Below are 18,202 nucleotides of genomic sequence, written 5' to 3'. Positions count from 1 at the left end.
CCCTATAGGAGTCGCTACCAGGCACCTCGTCATCCGACCAGGAACCAGTCCTTTCGGACCAAGCAGCGCAAGGGGGGAGCAGGCCCGGGCTCCGGCCGCGCCTCCCAATGAGAGTCCGCCGATCCATCTGGGGGACGGAGCCATAGGGGGCAGGTTGACCCTCTTCTACCCCAGATGGGTCGAGATTACGTCAGACCAGTGGGTCCTCGCCATCATCCGAGCGGGGTATTATCTGGATTTTCATCGTCTCCCTCCGGACAAGTTTGTGGAATCTTCCTGTCCCACACACAAGAGGGCGGCAGTGGAAGTTACTCTGGCGAGGCTCCTGGCCTTGAAAGCCATCATCCCAGTACCTGCCTGGGAAGTGAATTCTGGACACTATTCCATCTATTTCATGGTACCCAAGAAAGGGGGCACCTTTCGGCCCGTACTGGACCTCAAGTCCGTCAATCGATACTTACGGGTCCCGAGGTTTCGTATGGAAACTCTACGTTCCGTCAAAGCCGCAGTACAGCCAGGAGAATTTCTCACGGCATTAGACCTGTCGGAAGCCTACTTGCATATCCCGATCCATCCGGATCATCAGCGCTACCTACGCTTCAAAGTTCTAGGACGCCACTTCCAGTTTCGGGCTCTGCCCTTCGGGTTGGCCACGTCACCGCGGACCTTCACCAAGGTGGTCGTACTGGTAGCAGCGGCACTCAGGCGGGAAGGAATCCTGGTCCATCCCTACCTAGACGACTGGCTGATCAGGGCGAAATCTCGAAAGGAGAGCTATCGGACAACCGACAGAGTGATCGCCCTTCTGGAAAGCTTGGGCTGGGTGATCAACCTCAGCAAGAGCTGCCTACAGCCTTCCCAGTCACTGGAATACCTGGGAGTACAGTTCGACACCCGGGCAGACACAGTCAGTCTCACTGCCAAGAGGAAGTTGAAACTTCAGCAGCGTATCCAGTACTTGATGGGAGCCAGTCGGCCCACGGCTTGGGATTATCTGCAGGTTCTCGGTCTCATGGCATCCACCCTGGAGGTGGTACCTTGGGCAAGGGCCCATATGAGACCGTTACAACACTCCCTGCTCTCTCGCTGGAGCCCCCCGCTTGCGGAACTATTCCACGCGCCTTCCTCTGCCAGCCAGTGTACGGACCCAGTTGCGGTGGTGGTTGCAGTCCAACCACATGAGCAGGGGGTCGAAGATGTCATCACCCACGTGGACTCTAGTCACCACAGATGCCAGCCTGAGCGGCTGGGGAGCACACTGCGAAGGACTCACCGCGCAAGGGCGGTGGAATAGAGAATAGTCAACGTGGAACATCAACCGTTTAGAGGCTCGGGCAGTCCGATTGGCGGGCCTTCAATTTGCTCACCGACTGAAGAACAGGGCAGTCAGAGTGATGTCCGACAACGCCACCACGGTGGCATACATCAACCGTCAGAGCGGAACCAGAAGCCGACAGGTATCTCTGGAGATCGCCCCACTGATGGCTTGGGCAGAGGTGAATCTTCAAGACCTCTCCGCCGTCCACATTGCCGGGAAGGATAACACCACGGCGGACTTCCTCAGCAGAGAAAGCCTAAATCCGGGAGAGTGGCAGCTGTCACCCACAGCCTTCCAGATGATTGTGGATCACTGTGGGATTCCAGACATGGATCTTCAGCCGCAAGCACGATCCGTTCTCATACGGAATCGATGCCCTGGTTCAGCCATGGCCTCCAGGGACTCTGCTATACGCATATCCTCCGTGGCCTCTGCTGGGCGCCATCATCCACAGGATTCAGAGACACCGGGGCCTAGTTCTTCTAGTGGCACCAGACTGGCCAAGAAGACCCTGGTACGCGAACATGAGAAGACTACTGGCAGGGGAGCCTCTTCCTCTGCCTCCTCTCCGGGACCTTCTACGTCAAGGTCCCATCCTTCACGAGGATCCAGCTCAATTCTCTCTTACGGTCTGGCCATTGAAAGGGCTAGACTGAAGAAAAGAGGTTACTCGGAGCCCGTGATTGGTACACTCCTCTGAGCTCGCAGGTTTTCCACATCCCTCACCTACGTTCGGATCTGGAGAGTATTTGAAGCATGGTGCGACACTCATGGCACCAATCCACATACGACTACAATCCCTATTGTGTTGGATTTCCTGCAAGATGGACTTCAGAAGGGTCTCTCCCTCAGCTCCATCAAGGTTCAGGTGGCTGCGCTGTCTTGCTATGGTCCCAGGAGGGATGGCAAGACCATTGCCAAGCACCCAGATGTTTCTCGCTTCCTGCAAGGAGTCAAGCATATTCGTCCGCCACTGAAGTGGCCTGTGCCCTTATGGAATCTCAACCTTGTTTTGGATTTCCTCGCGGGATCCGCCTTCAGACCCCTTCGGGGCCTGTCTCTCCGTTCTCTAACATTGAAGATGGTGTTCTTGCTGGCTGTCTGTTCAGCACGCCGCATCTCTGAGCTACAAGCACTGTCCTGCCGTGATCCCTTTCTCAGAATCACTCCTGAGGCTATCCATCTTCGGACGGTTCCCTCCTTTCTACCGAAAGTGGTTTCACAGTTTCATCTTAACCAAACCATATCCTTGCCTACCACGGCAGGTTTGAAGAAATCTGAAGAAGGGCGTTTACTACGCCATCTCGACATCGGCAGATTGCTGCCCAGATATCTGGAAGTGACACAAGACGTACGAAAGACGGACCATCTGTTCGTCCTGCACAGCGGGAAGAAGCAAGGTGAAGCGGCCTTGCGGCCCACCATCGCCCGCTGGATTAAAGAAGTCATCAGAGCAGCTTACGTGGAGGCTGGGATGTCTCCGCCTCTACAAGTCAAGGCTCATTCTACCAGAGCTCAAGCGGCATCCTGGGCGGAATCCAGGATGCTGTCGCCTGCAGAAATATGTAAAGCGGCGACATGGTCCTCCCTCCATACCTTCTCCAGGTTCTACCGTCTGGATGTCCAGGCCAGGGAGGACACGGCATTTGCGAGGGCAGTTCTACATGGGCCTCAGGCAGCCTCCCGCCCAGGCTGGGAGTAAAGCTTTTGTACATCCCATTTGTTCTGAGTCCATCTGGCTACACAACAGGAAATGTTGAGATTACTTACCTGATAATCTCCTTTTCCTTAGTGTAGACAGATGAACTCAACATCCCGCCCAGCTGCCTGTGTACATGGGTTTCACCGATTCAAGGTACGCCATGTCATCTGTTCCCATAACAGCGTACACTCTACCAGGTGTCAACGCCTTCCGGTTGTGAATGCTGGCGGTCTCCAGCTCCTATCAATCGGTCAGGGGAATCCTGTTTCACTATTTCACTGAGCGTCAGTACACACATCCATAACAGCTTTTGCAAGGAAGATTACTAAGTTGCTACGCTTCCTGTGGGGGTATATATACCCGTGCTGACGTCAGATCCGTCTCCAACTGCTAGCACGAGCATACTATACCCATTTGTTGAGTCCATCTGTCTACACTAAGGAAAAGGAGATTATCAGGTAAGTAATCTCAACATTTACTCTCTCAGATAATAGAAGGACCAGGGGGCACTCCATGAAGTTAGCAAGTAGCTCATTTAAAACAAATTGAAGAAAATTCTTTTTCACAACACATAGTTAAGCTCTGGAATTCATTACCAGAAGATGTGGTTACAGCAGTTAGTGTAACTGGGTTTAAAAACGGTTTGGATAAATTCCTAGAGGAAAAAAATCCATAAACTGCTATTACGGTAATTAATAAGCAATAATAGCTTGCGATTTATGTAATGTCTGGGTACTTGCCAGGTACTTGTGACTTGGATTGGCTGCTGTTGGAAACAAGATACACTGGGCTTGATGGACCCATGGTCTGACCAGTATGGCATATCTTATGTTTTTATGTTCAACAATTCTAAGTTTTTTTTCTTTTTTTTTTAAGCCAAAGGCTAAGTAGTCTGAAAAGGGCTGTTGTGGGTCACTGAAACAGCGAGAATTGAAGAAATTTCTGAGAAGTGAAAATCTCAGGAGAGACAGAAAAAGTGTCCATGTGAAGTGCAAACAAAAACAGGCTGAGGACACTACAAAGTAATGCCCGTGTGGGAACTCCCGCACATGCTCAGTAGTGCTCAGAGCTTCTCTAGCTTGGAGAAACAGTTCTGTTCAGTACCGCTGGTTGATGTCACCCACAAATCATGGCTAATTTAGCCTTGCTTATTGATGGAAAATGTGCTTCCTAGTGCACACAAAAGTACATGTGGGATCGTTTCTACATGTACTTTTATGTGACTACCACCTCGGGCAAATTTCAAAAGCTCATTTACACAAATAAAACTGCATTTTATCAGGCCCTAAGTGAGACTATAAGATGAATAGGAGCTGCTAAGCAAACATACTTGAAAGCACTTAACTGCATAAATTTGTCAGATTTTCATCCTGGGGGAAGCCCCTGTGCTTTTGCTTCAAAGCATTTGTTCTCATATCTTACAGGCTTGGACAGGGAGAGGTTTATTGCACTGCCACAGGCCCCAGCAAACAGCTCTGTACATTAAGCCCAGGTCAGGCGGTGCAATCTGTTAATGATGCTACTTGAAAAATGGACATGCTGAACTCTCTCTTCATTGTCTTTTTGTTACAGGAGTGTTTCTACATGTGTTAGCAGACACACTTGGCAGCGTTGGTGTGATCATATCCACAATTCTCATACAAAAGTTTGGCTGGTTAATAGCGGATCCAATCTGCTCCCTCTTTATTGCTGTATTAATATTTGCCAGTGTTCTCCCATTTCTTAAGGATGCATGTCAAGTGATTTTGTTGAGGATACCACCCGAAATTGAGAAAGAAGTACACATTGCATTGGAAAAGGTTAGAAACGACAACTGCAGTGTGTTGGTTTCAATTTGTTCTTTATACTGTGTAAATGTATAGTGTGCAATAGTACCAAAGCAAACATAGAACAAGGGGGATACCTTGTGGATATGTACAAGTTTCATAAAACTCAGCATCAGAAAAATGGTGTTCACTTAATTTACATCCACCGCCTCTCGCCACGCAATGAGCCACAAGCAGTATCAGCAGCATTCACCTTTGATTTCATTTGTGTGCTAGTTCGTTCAGTGCTCACAATTAATGAACCCAAAAATTGTATTTATTTCAAAAAATAAATGTATGAAACCCACATATGATTGATGCATATGCCGATATCCGTTGCAGGTCTTGAACCGATATATAAACCTTGGGAAGGGTATTTAATACCAGTTTAATTGGTCACCCCTGAGGCAGTCGGCACAGTTCGCGGAAACCTGAGTTCATGTTTGGCGTTTCATTTCTGGAGTCAACAGTGAATGTTGTGAAAGGCGGGTCTTTTTAAGATGAGCTAATCTTTTTTTTCATTTTTGTTTTGTTTAAAGTTGCTTTTTGGTTAGGAAGTGTATTTATAACCTCTTGAGTGTGGTTTCATACATATATTTTTTTAAATAAATAAAATTTTTGGGCTCACTAATTGTGAGCACTGAACGAACCAGCACATGAATGAAATCAAAGGTGACTGCTGCTGCTATCGCTTGTGGCTCATTGCGTGGCGAGAGGCGGTGGATGTAAATTAAGTGAACACCATTTTTCTGATGCCGAGTTTTATGAAACTTGTACATATCCACAAGGTATCCCCCTTGTTCTGTGTTTGCTTTGGTGTTTTTGAAGGAGTTACTGCTTTCTTGTTTTTGTTGTGTACATCAGTAAACAGGGTTTACAGAGCATCTGTACATTTTACTTATGAGATAATTGCATTTAAATGTGTATGTATGTATCTGATAGGTATATAGTTATACATCTATATAGATGTGGCATTAACCATTGTATAACTTTTTATGGCGTAACCATTCTAGAAATTGCTCTCTCCAGCAGCCGGGTCTTCAGGACAGCGATCAATGGCGATGTCCCGGCCCGTCCTGAACACGCCCCCGGCCTGCCCCTTCGAAGAAGCCCGGCACTTGTGCGTGTACCAGGCTTTACGCACGTGGCTGGGCCTTGCGCTCACTAAGCAAATTTACACGCACAGGGCTTTTAAAATCTAGACGAAAATTAGTAAACAACAAACTGCACTCTCCTCCCTCAACCTTGCCTTATAAACTTGTTCACAAGCATCATATCAAGCAATAATTTCAATCACCATATTACTTTGAAGTTTAGTCTCAGGACTAGTAGCGATTATTGTAAAACACATCCAGAAATTCTGCATCACTAATACTAGATTTCACTGTTTATAGAAAAGGAAGAGAGAAAAGTATTTTATTTTTACTAGAAATTTCAAACATACAGAACAGATATCAGAGTAGACAATGCATTGACACGTTTCCCTTACACCATTTGTGCATACATTGTGCTTATATTACAGAAAGTTGTTTTGTTTTGTTTTTTAAAGGAGAATTAAAAGAAAGTACAGACATCAATGTTGTTTTAGAAACTAATAGACAGGGTTCCTAAACACCACAATGCTGTCTTATATTCCACAATCCTGTTCTAGAATGTTCTAACTTTTTAAGACTCTTGAGTACAATTTTTGAATTGAAATAGATGATTCAGTGGGTCTGGCTTTGTGGATCAGAGGCAGTGCTGGGGATCTGAGTCAGCTGGGGTTCGGGATGCTGCAGAAGCAGTGTTTGCAGCCTGTGGGGAGGGGGGTGAAGGGACTCTGAGTCCTCACACAGTAGTAAGGTGACATGTAGTGCTCAGATTTAAGGCTGATTGCAGGGTTCCAGGAAGCGGCATGGTGCATGGCCCCCACCTGAGGATTTTCGCTACAAAGTAATTTGGGAGAGGATATAAAACAGAGAAAAAAAATTCCTTGGTGAAGGTTCATAGTGCTAGATCCCAGCTCTAGCTCTGATTTGAGCTGGAAGCCCAAAGGAGCAGGAGGAAACTGACAGATTAAAAAAAAATGCTTCAGTGATGAACTTTTATCTGTGACCAGTGACATATGGCACATATTGTAAAACAAGTAGCTTAAAAGAGAGCTGTATTCTGTGTCCACTATATAGTAATTCTCTGTACTCGTTTTATGTAGCTTAGAAGATTTCCAAAGTCCTACTTGGAAGTAGTGATTAATATGCACTGGAAATCTTCTCTCTCTCTCGCTACTCCCCTTATTGAATCTTTTTCTTTTCCCTTTTGATCTTTCTGTACTTCTCAGATCTTTTGCCCTGCAACCCCTATCCTATAAAAGAAAAATGTAGAGATTTCCTAATAACTGTAAAACCTTCCTGTTTTGTTGAGAGCAGAAGATAATTGTATTATGCTGGGAAAATATTGCCCTGAAGTTTTGGAGTGTCCTTGTTTTTCAGATTGAGAGACTTGACGGTATAATATCTTACCAAGACCCTCATTTCTGGCGTCACTCTGCCAGCGTGGTGGCAGGGACTATACACATACAGGTCCTATCTGATATCATGGAACAGAAAATCATTCAGCAGGTAACATCATTCTGTGTGTTTTCTAGAACCTTCTCAGAACCCATTAGTGGAAATGTCAGTTGCTGTTTACAGCACTTACACTAAATCAGTGCTAATAAATATATTCTACTCTAGATTATGTGCTTCATTTGTATTTGGAAACAAACAGCTGGAATAGCTAAGTGCTTGGTACTGTTCTTGCCCCAAGAAAGACTGAATTCTTTGGATAAAATGATAGTATTTGTTGGGACCAAGAAAATGTTATGCTTTGATACATTAGCATTTCAGGTCTCACAAGAAAAGCCCCAAAAGCTATTTTGGGGGATCTCGTAAAAGATATTACAACTTCTAAAATATCAACTATATTTCTTGACAAATATTGAGTACTACTAATTACTTCTGTTGTGTTACTCAGCATACACAGAGCAGTGCAAATACACATAAGAGACTATCCCAGTCTAATCAAATTGAACATACAGGCTGAAAGAGACTTTGGGAATTTTGTTTATTAAGAAAATGGTTAAAACCAATAAGGCTATGAGCAGCCTACAAAAAAAAAAGAAGCAGATTCAAAAATAAACCCACAGATCAAATACACATAATACCAGGATTGTTAATCAGTCCAAGAGAGGCAGAGCTAAAAAAACTAATAAGTTTATTAACAAAACTTAAGAAAAGAATGAAAAAAAGATTTAATCTGCAAACAGGAACAGGTAAAACAACAAGGGTTAAACAGTAAAAGTTAACTAAACACTTTACACTACTTAAGGGAGGTCAGAAAAACAGCCTGTCCACATGAGCTGAATATGGCCTCAGCACAGAGATCTGCTTCCTCTGTACTTCCAGCCAAGCCTAGGTTCCCTGTACATACCAGGATCATTCCAGACGGTGGGTTATGTTCCATGTCCAGCAGATGGAGTCAGAACACAAAATTCCCAGGGGAGGAACCATATAACCACGCCTCCCCTGTAACAGCTCTCAGTAATGTTCTGACTCCAGCAGATGTGAGCAGGGGACTTGTGGTCCCCAGCTTGTTAGCTTAGGGCTACCTCCTCAGCGGGATCAAGTTTAAAAAAAAAAAAAATAGGAAGTTTTAAATTTACAGTTTAGGTCACTTTGCTAAGGCTCCCCTTACAGCAGGGGGAGAGCTCTCCGCTGGTGCTGGCTCATCGCTCTCTAGCCTGGTGACTTGCTGACAGGCTGTTGCCTGTTTTTCTTTCTTTCTTTTCTCATTTTCCTCACTGAGGGCTCAGTTGGGGTAAGTGTATTTTTGTTTCATCTTCTTTTTCAGCAGAAGACTGCAATTTTTTGGACTCTGTTCGGCTCTCTGAGGTGAAAGTCGGTAGCGCCGGCCTCTCCCTCCTGACCCAGGTTTTCCACCCTCCCTTTTGGGGAGCGACCGACATCCTGACATGCGGCCCCGCGAAGCACCATTCCCCGGGGCCGCCTGCTGTCGGGAGGTTAATTCCCCATCAGTTCTTCTTCAGGTCGGTGGGGGATCGCGGCAAGTGTCCATTGCCGGGTCGGCGCTCATTTTAGGCGCGAGCCACCTGTAGAGCCTTCCCCCCCTCTCTCTCTCCCTGAGGCAATGCAGTCCGCGGCGCCTTGTGAGGGCTCCGACAGGGCCGGATTATTTTCTGAAGAGGGTCTGTGCTCAGGCTGTTTCCCTGAGGGGGAATGTGCGCCAGCTATTAACAAGGATGTTCGAGCTGCAGACCGTGTGGGAAGGAAGCGCCAGGCCCCGTTCCCTCTCAACGCGGGAACGGCGGACATTTTGTTGCAAGATTCTGATGCCGCGCTTTCTGAGGAGGACACGGATAATCCGTTCCCCACTTCTAGGCCCGTTTTAGATCCTTACTCCGAGTCTAATCCTGGTAGGCAGAGGGGGGATCCCCCAGGGGGTGACCCCTCAGGATGCCAGGCCTTTTCCCCTGAATTCATAGTCCTGATGCACAGGGCTTTTCTTCAGAGCAGAGACACGATCTTCGGGACCCTCTTCCCCCAAGATACCATGTCCTACCCCCCTCCTGGGTGGGACCCTCCCTCAGGCTCGCCCCCCTTTAGTAGGCTGGGGAGCGGGGACATCTCGTGGCCCTACCGGGACACTATCGATAATACAGACTTCGCCGGGGGAAGGACAATCCCAGGACCCTGACGTGGATGACCCCACCTTGGCGGCCCAGGTGGAGGGCGACGACCCAAGGGTCGTCCGCATCTTCCAAGCGGCGGAGTTAGATGACCTCATTCCCTACATCCTCCAGGAAATGGATATTGATCCCCCTCCGGAACCGGTGGGGCCTGACCCGGCTCTCAAGAAGGGGGACCCCCTCCTAGCAGGACTGCGGCCTCTAGCCAAGTCTTTTCCCACTCATCACAAGATCTTGCAGTTGATCACTCGGGAATGGGATTCCCCGGAGGCCAACCTTAGGGTCGGTAGAGCCATGGAAAAATTGTATCCTCTGTCGGCCGATTTTTTGGAAATTCTCAAAGTTCCCGCCATAGATTCTGCGGAATCAGCGGTCACAAAACATACCACTATTCCTGTCACTGGAGGGACGGCGTTGAAGGATATGCAGGATCGGAAGCTGGAGGTTTACCTCAAGCGTATCTTTGAGGTCTCGGCCTTAGGGATGCGGGCGGCTATCTGCAGTTCCCTCGCACAGCGAGCGGGTCTTCGGTGGGTGCAGCAGCTTCTCACCTCCCAGTCCTTACCAGACGCTGAGGCTCACCAGGCGGACAGACTGGAAGCCGTTGCCTATGGAACGGATGCCTTATATGATCTTTTAAGGGTCCTAGCCCGAAGCATGGTGGCGGCGGTCTCAGCGCATCGGCTCCTTTGGCTTCGCAATTGGTCGGCTGATGCCTCTTCCAAGACACGTTTGGGGTCCCTTCCTTTTAAGGGTAGGTATCTTTTTGGTGAAGACTTGGATCAGATCATCAAGTCCCTTAATGAGAACGCGGTGCACAAGTTGCCCGAAGATCGACCCCGTTTGTCAAGATCATATAATTACTCCAGAAACCGTTATCGTAACCAGTGGAGAGCGCGTCCTCAGAGGCAACAGCCACCTCGGGCTCACTCTTCTCGTTCGCACTCCTGGAACCGGCCCTTTCGTGGGCGCCGCCAGGGTAAGGAAGTGCAGGGTGCTGGTGCATCCGCTAAATCTACCCAATGATGCCAGTCGGACCCGCGAGGTGGTCCCTTGACTGGTGGGTCGCCTTGCTCTCTTCTACGAAGAGTGGGTCCAAATCACGTCGGATCAATGGGTTCTGGATATTCTAAGACGCGGTTACGCTTTGGATTTTGTTTGCGCTCCTCGGGACCGGTTCCTGTTTTCCCCTTGCGGGTCCTTAATCAAACAGGGAGCCGTGCGGCAGAACCTCGATCGTCTCCTTCAATTGGGGGCCATAGTGCCGGTGCCAGCCGCCGAACTGGGCTGGGGGTATTATTCAATCTTCCAAGAAGGAAGGTACTTTTCATCCTATCCTGGACCTCAAGCAAGTCAACCGGTCCCTCAGAGTTCCTCGTTTCCGCATGGAGACACTCCGTTCAGTGTTAGCGGCAGTTCATTCGGGAGAATTCTTGGCTTCGTTGGATCTCACGGAGGCGTATCTCCACATACCAATTTGTCAAGCTCATCAGCGTTACCTACGCTTCAAAATTTGGGTCAACACTTCCAATTTCGCGCTCTTCCCTTTGGCCTGGCCACAGCTCCACGGGTTTTCACGAAGATCATGGTGGTAGTGGCGGCAACCTTGCGCAAGGAAGGCATCCTTGTGCATCCTTACCTAGATGATTGGCTCATCCGTGCAAAGTCACGAGTGCAGTGTAGCCTCGCAGTCGACAGAGTGGTACAACTTCTCCAATCTCTGGGATGGATTGTCAACTTCACCAAGAGCAGCCTGGTCCCGTCCCAGTCGTTGGATTTTCTGGGAGCTCACTTCGACACCAAGAATGCCAGGGTTTTTCTGCATCCGGACAGAGCTCATTCTCTGCGTCAGCAGATTCAAGGATTTATGGTGCTTGAGAGACGCCCACTGCCTGGGACTACCTGCAGGTACTGGGGACTATGGACTCGTCCATTGATCTGGTTCCTTGGGCATTTGTGCATCTGAGGCCTCTGCAGAGATCCCTACTCTCCCGGTGGCAGCCGGTGTCGAGAGATTTTCAGGCAATCCTTCTGATTCCGAGAGGAACCTTCATCAGTCTCCATTGGTGGCTGGAATCGCGGCACCTAGCTCAGGGGGTGTCGCTGGAGGACCCGGATTGGGTGATTATCACCAAGGACGCCAGCTTCACAGGCTGGGGAGCGGTCTGTCGGGATAGCTCAATCCAGGGTCAATGGACTGAGGAACAGTCGAAGCTGGCCCATCAACCGCTTGGAGAGCAGGGCGGTCAGTCTGGCGTTACAGGGTTTCTTACCCATAGTACGCCATCAAGCAGTCAGGGTGCTATCGGATAATGCAACTGCAGTGCCGTACATCAATCGCCAGGGAGGCACGAGAAGTCTGTTGGTCTCTCTGGAAACCGACAAATTGATGGAGTGGGCAGAGCTTCACCTCCAACGACTAGCGGCCTCGCATATAGCGGGAGTGGACAGGCGGACTTTCTCAGCCAACAAAACTTGGATCCCGGAGAGTGGGAGCTCTCGCAGCAGGCAATGCGGATAATAGTACGGCGATGGGGGACACCGCACGTAGACCTAATGGCAACCGCCGGAAATGCAAAGGCTGCCCGCTTCTTCAACCGCAGGCGGGAGCGCGGCGCCGAGGGCGTGGATGCGCTGGTCCTGCCCTGGCCGCGCCACTGTCTCCTATATGTTTTCCACCGTGGCCCCTCGTGGGCAAGGTCATCCGCAGGATAGAGGCACACCAAGGGCCGGTGATCCTTGTGGCGCCAGAGTGGCCCCGACAACCGTGGTTCGCGGATCTGCGCAATTTGACGGTGGAGGGTCCCCTTCGTCTCGGTCAGCTGCCACGTCTTCTACGCCAGGGACCAATATTTTTCAAGGAGGCAGATCGCTTCTGTCTTGCGGCCTGGCTTTTGAGAGGCGTCAGTTGAGGAGGCGCAGTTATCCGGAGCCGGTTATTTCAACGCTACTGAAAGCACGTAAGATGTCCACTTCTGTTACCTATGTTCGAGTCTGGAAGGTCTTTGAGGATTGGTGTGGAGCGAATGACATTCTTCCCATGCAGGCCTCAGTGCCACAAGTCCTTTCCTTCTTGCAGGCAGGTTTGGATTTGGGTCTTGCTTACAATTCTCTTCGGGTTCAGGTGGCGGCCTTGGGGGCTTTTCTTCACAGTGGAAATAAGGAGTTTCTGTCCTCGCATCCGGACGTCTCCCGTTTCCTTAAAGGAGTTAAATACTTGAAGCCTCCGATTCGCCCACCTTGTCCGTCGTGGAATCTGAATCTGGTTCTCCAAGTCCTCTGTGGTTCGCCGTTCGAACCTCTAAGCTCGGCTACCATCAAGGACGTCACTCTCAAGACCATTTTTCTCGTGGCAATCAGTTCAGCAAGACGTATTTCCGAGCTGCAGGCCCTATCCTGTCGTGAACCATACCTTCGTTTAACGCCTGAAGGGGTTTCGCTGAGGACAGTTCCTTCTTTTCTCCCTAAAGTGGTTTCGGCATTCCACCTCAACCAATCGGTGGAATTACCATCTTTTGCCTCTTCTGAGTCTGGAGACCTGCATAGACTGGATGTACGGTGGTCTCTGATACGCTATCTTGAGGTGACTAATGATTTTCGGCTCTCTGATCATCTGTTTATCTTCTGGTCCGGACCTCGGAAGGGTTGCATGGCCTCCAAACAATCTATAGCGCGGTGGTTGAAGGGAGCGATCATAGCGGCATACCTTGGCGTAGGTAAGTCCCCTCCGCTGGTTGTCAAGGCTCATTCTCTTCGAGCCCAGGCGACATCTTGGGCGGAGAGCTCCTCCGTCTCCACTCAGGAGATTTGTAGGGCGGCCACCTGGAAGTCGATCCATACTTTTGCGAGACATTATCGCCTGGACGTCTGTGCTCCGTCAGGCGGTCAGCTTGGAGACAAGGTAATATGAGCAGGGCTGTCTGCGGCCCACCCGTGATGGGAAAGCTTTGGTACATCCCACCGTCTGGAATGATCCTGGTATGTACAGGGAAAAGAAAATTATTCCTTACCTGCTAATTTTCGTTCCTGTAATACCATGGATCATTCCAGACACCCTCCCTTGGTTTGGGGGTTTTGCTTGTGGGACATCCCTGCCTACCTGTCTTAACAATCTTTTACTCTGTATTTCGAATACTGCGCGTCTTTTTTGTTCACGCACTGCTGTTTGCAAGTTCACTGTTCAGAATTTAGTTGCTGTTTATTTGGACAGCGGTTATTTCAATTCCTTCTTTGATTACTTGATCCCTCTGTTTTTAGTCTCTCTCTTTTGGGCTTTGTTAGTCTAGTTACTGAGAGCTGTTACAGGGGAGGCGTGGTTATATGGTTCCTCCCCTGGGAATTTTGTGTTCTGACTCCATCTGCTGGACATGGAACATAACCACCGTCTGGAATGGTCCATGGTATTACAGGAACGAAAATTAGCAGGTAAGGAATAATTTTCTTTTCTGGATCCTTCTGGGATAGTTCACTATCTGAAGGACCAATCAATATTAACAATTAATTAATTGCTCCCTGACTAATGGCCTTCTGATTAGTAATAGTTTTCTGGCCAATGACACTGCAGGATGCTTCAGCTTACATTTCCTCAGGGATGCTGGGATACATATGTTGTCTAAGCTCATTCTTGAGTCAAGGCAGCATCCAAAGCCTCAACTACAGTGCAAAGGCCAAACACCACCTGCAGGCCAGCACAGAGGAAATGAACTCTTTGGGGAAAAGTGTCACAGAACAAAACAATAAACCACAGAACATGCAAAACCCGTGAATCGCCACAGAAGGCTTTTGGCTTTAGCCATGATACTTGTCTGCTATTCTAGGCTGTACTTCAGAATTACTTCCTATTGCTGCAAGGTCTATTTTCCATGTAAAAATACACTGAAGATGCAAACTGAAAACACATTACAATTGCTTTCAGAATAATTTCTTCATACCTGATTCAACAACTAGCATTGGAGTTGCCAGAATGTATTGCAGAGTGATTAATATGAAATGTTAGAAGTCCTAGCGGTATCACAGGCATCCATGTGACCAGGTTTATCTGACAGGCTGTGATGGTGGAATTGACCAGCAGCTGGGTCTGTCTGGAAGGCTGTAGTATTATAATAACTAGAAATCTTAGCAGAAATATGGGCACTGTCTCTCTGGCAAGCTACAAGGGGGACCTGGGAGGCTGGATATTTGGACAGTGACCACACTAGTAATGTTGGCTATTTTGATTAATACAGTACTTTGCGGCTAGGTATGGGAAAGGAAGGAGCTAAGTGGGAATCCTGTATACTTTTCTATTTAAGATATTGGAATATAAAGGAGGAAGACAAAAAAAAAACAACTGTTCTGGATGAGGAGAAATCTTGCATGTGGTTACACTCTGTGGCCAGCAGCTGGAATGTATCCTTAAATATGTGGACAGAATAACTAGGCAGATTGGATTGGCCAGATTATCTTTTTCTTCTATCATTTACTGTGTTACTTTGAAATCATTTCAAGCTAGAGCTTCTGGGACTTGATTTAGCACATTTTTCATGCTTGTGCTACATTTAGTTCCTCTGTCCCATTTCATATCAGAGAATGTGGTGAGATGTGACTGCTATTGTGCTGCTTGTACTATTTGCAATTGTCAAGCTGTAATTTCACTCTTAAACTCTTCTGTTGTTTCCTGGCCAGGTAACATCCTTTTTGAAAGATGCTGGCATAAACAACCTAACTGTGCAGGTGGAGAAGGAAGCTTATTTTCAGCAGTCTGGCCTCAGTACCGGGTTTCATGAAGTCCTCGATATGACAAAACAGACGGAACTTATATTATGTGACGACACATAACCACTCATGTCCAGCCATTGGCTGGAACTACATTGACTCAGTATTGATGCTGCATTTTGTCAGGAGCCAAAGACTTGCACATAAGTGTACAAAAATAACTGTACCATAGATATGAATTTTTTTAAAGCCAGTTTAATGCCGTCTTTAAGACTGGATCAGGATGTTTTTATATAAAATTATGACAGACTGGAATATGAGTTGTATATCTGGAAATAGCCATGTGCAGTTCTTATGAGATAGTGTACTTTGACTTTATTAAATATAAATGTTATTACACTGAATGAATGAACACAAATCAATTGCACTCTGTCCCCCCTGATTAGGATCTGATCATCATTCTTTAATTTCTAGGCTTGTTGATAAGAAGACTAGATGACAGCGATTCTTTTCTAAAGAGTCATCAAAATATAAATCCATAAACCACTCCATGTCATGCTGTTTTGCAGAGGAGATAGTTAATGACCACTGTGTTTCATATCAAGTGACAAAATGTACTTTACAATAGTACCAGTGGGAATGGCAAAATGTATCAATATGCTGTATCTATTGCAGAAATATTTTTCTCAAAATTCTATTTAGTGATGGTAATTTTTGAACTTGCCAGCAGAGAAAATTGGGTGGAGATCTGTCCTGGAAGGAAAAGAAACATTTGCCTGCACACTCAATTCTCAGGAAAGGAATGCCCACAGAAATGTACAACAAGCACATCTACCTCTCTAGTGATACGCAAATTAGGTCACGGAAAACATTTCCATTCCTGGCCAGTTAGCAGCAGGATCACCTGCTATTCTTTTTAGGAAACAATGGAGATGATGATTTTTAGCTGGCCTCAGCAATGGTAGGACACTACAGTGCAGCTGACTTATGTTTAAGGCTACTGTACCTTGGGGTTAGTTAGTATTTGGATCCTAGTGGAGGGAGAGAAGGCAGCCGCCAATAGTGTGGACACCCTTAGTAGCTATAATAGCAGTAGCGAGAGCTTGTTGGAGTCCATATCCTTCCAGTGCTCGAGGCTAGCAAGGGTTCCTGGTGCCCCTTGGGCATTCTGTATGGGGTGAGAGCTTAATGAGGGAAATTGGTACAGGGATTATTGTTTTTACATGCATTTCTTGAATTTTGCACAGTTCTGATTTAAGATTACATAAAATTGTAAAATTGAGTTTTACAAAGCACAAATAGAGCCAATTCCTATAAATCAGGTATAAATTACTTCATTAAATCTATAAATATAAATTATATTTTATACTATATGTACAGAAAGCAATTTCTAAATACATTGTTTCATGGTACATTTTTTAATGGTTGTTAAATGTTATTTTAGCTAAATTAAATAGTGTAAGAAGGTCCCAGTGCTTTTGTTAGGAGCAAGGATGTAAAAAATTAAAATTAGGTTTTAAGGAGGCAATTGCAGAGCAGATAAACTACCATGCAAGGCCTTAGTTTGGACAAGCTGCAAACTTACAACAATGTACTGTATGTACAAGAAAAATAAGTTTGAATGTGTCAGAAAAAAATGCAAGGTAAAAATCAAGATTTCCTAGTGTGTAGCAGATGGACTCAGGACCAATGGGTATAGTGTGCTCCTGATAGCAGTTGGAGACTGAGTTGGATTTCAATCTGACATCAGCACTACCTCTACCGTGGACGAGGCTCTGCTCTTCAGTTTTTTCCGTCTCTATTGCAGTTCAGCACTTCACACATGCTTGCACAGCGTTAGAAAATCAAACTCCAAATTTAAAGAAGAAACAAAGAAAACCTTACCTCCAAAACGAGCCCCATTCTCCTGTGGTGATACCTAAAGGTCCCTCCCCCAGTCGAGATTTCCTGAGGTGATTTCCGAGATCCCTCAGAAGTAAGCCACGGTCCCGGCGTGGACTTAGCCCCCGGGACAGGGAGCGGCTGAGAGGCAGCCTCGGTCCAGTACCTGACCCGGCTTGGACTTAGCCACCTGAAAAGGGAACGGCTGAGAGGCAGCGGGTGCAAAACCGAGTGCGGCGGTGAAGGTAATTCCCTCTACCCCCCGCAGCCGGAGACCACCCGGCAGAGGACCTGGAAGCGCCGAGACAAGGTAAGGTAGAAAACTTTAAGTCTCCGGTCTCCAAGGCTCGGACGGCTGCACAGATGGTCCTTCCGGCATCGGTACATTCGGATTGAGCAGCCCCGACCAGGCTAGAACCCGATCTGGCAAGAGGGTCCTCCCATGTGGAGACCCCCTTGAGGGGGCCGCCATCTTGCCGCGTGGTCGTCGGTGCCTACCCCCCCTTGGTCGCCGCATCGTCAACACAAACTGAGCCGTGCTAACAAAGTACTTGTGCACATAGCGGCATGCACATCTGCGCCGTGTGCACAGCGACGTGCACAAAGCGGTACGCTCAAGGGGGCCGAGCGCACAACTAGGCCCGTGCGCACAGCCACGCTCTCATCCTCCGCTCCTATACGCACAACGTAGGTGCACCTGGAGCGCATAACCAGGCCTCCCGGCAAGCGCACCTGCACAGGATACATGTGCAATCATGGCATCACCGTCCAAGACAGCTAAGTGTCAAGCCCTCTGTCCGGCATGCCACCTGAGAGCGGCTCAGCCTGAGGTGACTTCCACCCTGTGCCTACTGTGCAAAGAAGCTCGGGGGTAACCGAGACAAGGTCCCCCTCAGTCTGTAGAGGACTCCGGATCTACCAGCAAGACTATCCTGGACCTCTCTATTCCCGACTCGGCCCCACCACAGTGGGGGCCCTCTGGGAGCTCGGTTGGACCCAATGCGATCCCAGGCAACTTCACCTGGGCGGGATTCTTCGCTGTGCTGCAATCCTACATCCACGCACAGACAGGGCCACCA

General features: G+C 47.9%; 1 protein-coding gene across 2 annotated transcripts in view; it reads left to right on the top strand.

The window, feature by feature from the left end:
* The window catches only part of LOC115075437 (zinc transporter 5-like), a 166,454-nt gene extending 150,517 nt beyond the window's left edge, over window positions 1-15,937 (top strand). For both annotated transcript variants that reach the window (XM_029575807.1, XM_029575816.1), the window contains 3 exons: window positions 4,593-4,819; window positions 7,294-7,422; window positions 15,213-15,937. In XM_029575807.1, coding sequence (XP_029431667.1) covers window positions 4,593-4,819; window positions 7,294-7,422; window positions 15,213-15,365 — 509 coding nt within the window. In that variant the 3' untranslated portion in view covers window positions 15,366-15,937. The remainder of the gene's footprint in view (window positions 1-4,592; window positions 4,820-7,293; window positions 7,423-15,212) is intronic.
* The last annotated feature ends 2,265 nt before the right edge of the window (window positions 15,938-18,202 follow it).

This window comes from Rhinatrema bivittatum, chromosome 1, assembly GCF_901001135.1.
Source record: "Rhinatrema bivittatum chromosome 1, aRhiBiv1.1, whole genome shotgun sequence".
In the NCBI taxonomy this organism is placed as follows: domain Eukaryota; kingdom Metazoa; phylum Chordata; class Amphibia; order Gymnophiona; family Rhinatrematidae; genus Rhinatrema; species Rhinatrema bivittatum.
Note: the sequence above shows the minus strand (reverse complement) of the source record. Positions and strands in the feature narration are given on the sequence as shown.